The sequence below is a fragment of the Nicotiana attenuata genome, unplaced genomic scaffold (genome assembly GCF_001879085.1).
Source record: "Nicotiana attenuata strain UT unplaced genomic scaffold, NIATTr2, whole genome shotgun sequence".
NCBI classification, from domain to species: Eukaryota; Viridiplantae; Streptophyta; class Magnoliopsida; order Solanales; family Solanaceae; genus Nicotiana; species Nicotiana attenuata.
The window spans coordinates 201929-204000 of record NW_017671563.1 but is presented as its reverse complement, the minus strand read 5'-3'; the positions used below and the strand labels follow the sequence as shown (position 1 = coordinate 204000).

The 2072-nt window shown below is 39.8% G+C and overlaps 1 protein-coding gene across 1 annotated transcript; it reads right to left on the bottom strand.

Annotated features, from left to right (window-relative positions):
* Positions 1-1185: 1185 nt before the first annotated feature.
* On the bottom strand, positions 1186-1611 carry LOC109209012 (uncharacterized mitochondrial protein AtMg00810-like). Its single transcript, XM_019372179.1, has one exon. It carries the CDS (start codon positions 1609-1611, stop codon positions 1186-1188), a length of 426 nt encoding a protein of 141 aa, XP_019227724.1.
* Between the last annotated feature and the right edge of the window lie 461 nt (positions 1612-2072).

The window sequence follows — 2072 nt, the reverse complement described above, 5'->3', positions numbered from 1 at the left end:
TATTTCATTTTCATTGGTTTATTGCTGTCATATTACTTGTCTTATCTGCCGCATTATAGATTCCTCTGTGTTTTTCCGTGATTTCTTATTCTCAGTCATTATTTATACTTATTACTCACTGGGTCGGAGTACTCACATTACTCCCTGCACCGTGTGTGCAGATACAGGCATAGTAGAGTCTGCTCCTGAGTGTTGATCCTCCCAGTCCAGGCTGTGATTTGGAGACTACGAGGTAGCTGTTAGCGTCCGCAGCCCCCGTGCCTCCCCTATCTTATCATTTTCATGTTCTTTGAACTATTGTATCGGACTTAGTGTTCAGTAGACTTGTATCCAGATTTCTTAGTTGCTCGTGACTTGTGACACCCTGGTTTGGGATGTGTCGAGATGGTTTCTTCTGTTGTTATCGTTACTTCCGCAAATTATGACTATTATATCATGTTTAATAACCGTTTTTGGCATTTAACTGCTTAAAAGAGGTGTTCTGTATGGGTCTGGCTGGCCTTGTCTTCACGAGAGGCGCCATCACGACCGGGTTCGGAAATTGGGTCGTGACACTAACGAAGGTGAAACAAGGGAGTTAGAAATATAAATTTTCAGTAAACTAAGAGGATGAGTCCTCTGATTGAAACTTAATTGTTTTTTTAACAGAAAAGGGCCTTCCGACTGAGGACCAGACTTCAACATTTCAAACTGCAAGTACCTTTTTAAAGGTAGCAACTGAATTAGGCTAGAGTATCTACAGAATACCTCTCTTACTTTGTTTGAGATGAATACAGTATTTAACTATCTTCTAACAGCTTAACTAATCACTCACGTGTAAGTCACATGTGTGGGTGTGCATTATCTAAAATGCCCTTCTTACATCCTATGTTTTAACTCTCAATACTGCCCCTCAAGCTGGAGGGTGGAATATATCTAACACACCAAGCTTGGATACTAAGAAACAATGTTGTGCAACAGTCAACCCCTTTGTTAGGAGATCAGCTAACTACAAAGAAAAAGAAGCATAGCATGGATGTACAAGCCCTGCTTTGATCTTCTCTCTTACAAAGTGATAGTCTATCTCGATATGCTTTGTTCTTTCATGAAATATTAGATTTCTAGCTATTTGAATGGTTGCCTTGTTGTCACAGAACAGAGAAACAGGTTTAGACACTTTGATCCCCAAGTCTTCCAACATTCCTGTCAACCATGTGATTTCTGCAGTTGCAGCTGCCATGCTCTGTATTCAGCTTCTGCTAAAGTCCTGCTCACTGTAGGCTTTTTCTTTGATTTCCATGAAATCAAGGAATTGCCTAGTTTCACGACATAACCTGTCATAGACCTCCTTGTGTTGAGGCATGATGCCCAATCTGAATCACAGTATGCACTAAGTTGATCAATGGCTCCTGATTCTATCAATAACCTCATTCCTGGTGCTCCCTTGATGTATCTCACCACTCTCAATTCTGCCTCCATGTGTGATTGTTTGGGCTTTTGCATAAATTGACTCAAAGTTTGTACTGCAAAGCTTATGTCAGGCCTAGTGATAGTTAAGTATAGCAAACTTCCATCAATCTTTGATAAGCTGATTTGTCTTCTAACTCTGAATCTCCTATCTTCCCAATGCATGTGTCATATTCCACTGTTGTCAATTTTTATTCAACTCTATAGGAGTTGCAATTGGCCTTGCACCACTCAAACATGTCTCCGAGATTAATTCCAAAGCATATTTTCTTTGATTGAGTAGGATCCCCTTCTTTAATCTTGAGACTTCAATTCCCAGGAAGTATCTTAATGTGCCTAAGTCCTTAACTTTGAACTTACTATGTAAAATTGTCTTGGCATCATTAATTAGACTGGAGCAGCTCCCAGTAAATCATCCACATATATCAGTATAATGACCACCTCTTCTCCTTGGTGCTTTGTGAATAAGGAGTGATCAAATGCACTCTGTTTATAGCCATTCTGAGTAAGTGCATCAGTGATTCACAGGTACCACATCTTATTCAAAAAATTCCAGGTGTTGATAATGTTTCAAAGCATTGTGCTGCAAGCTCAATATTTTCAGCCAAGGACTCCCATTTTTCCGA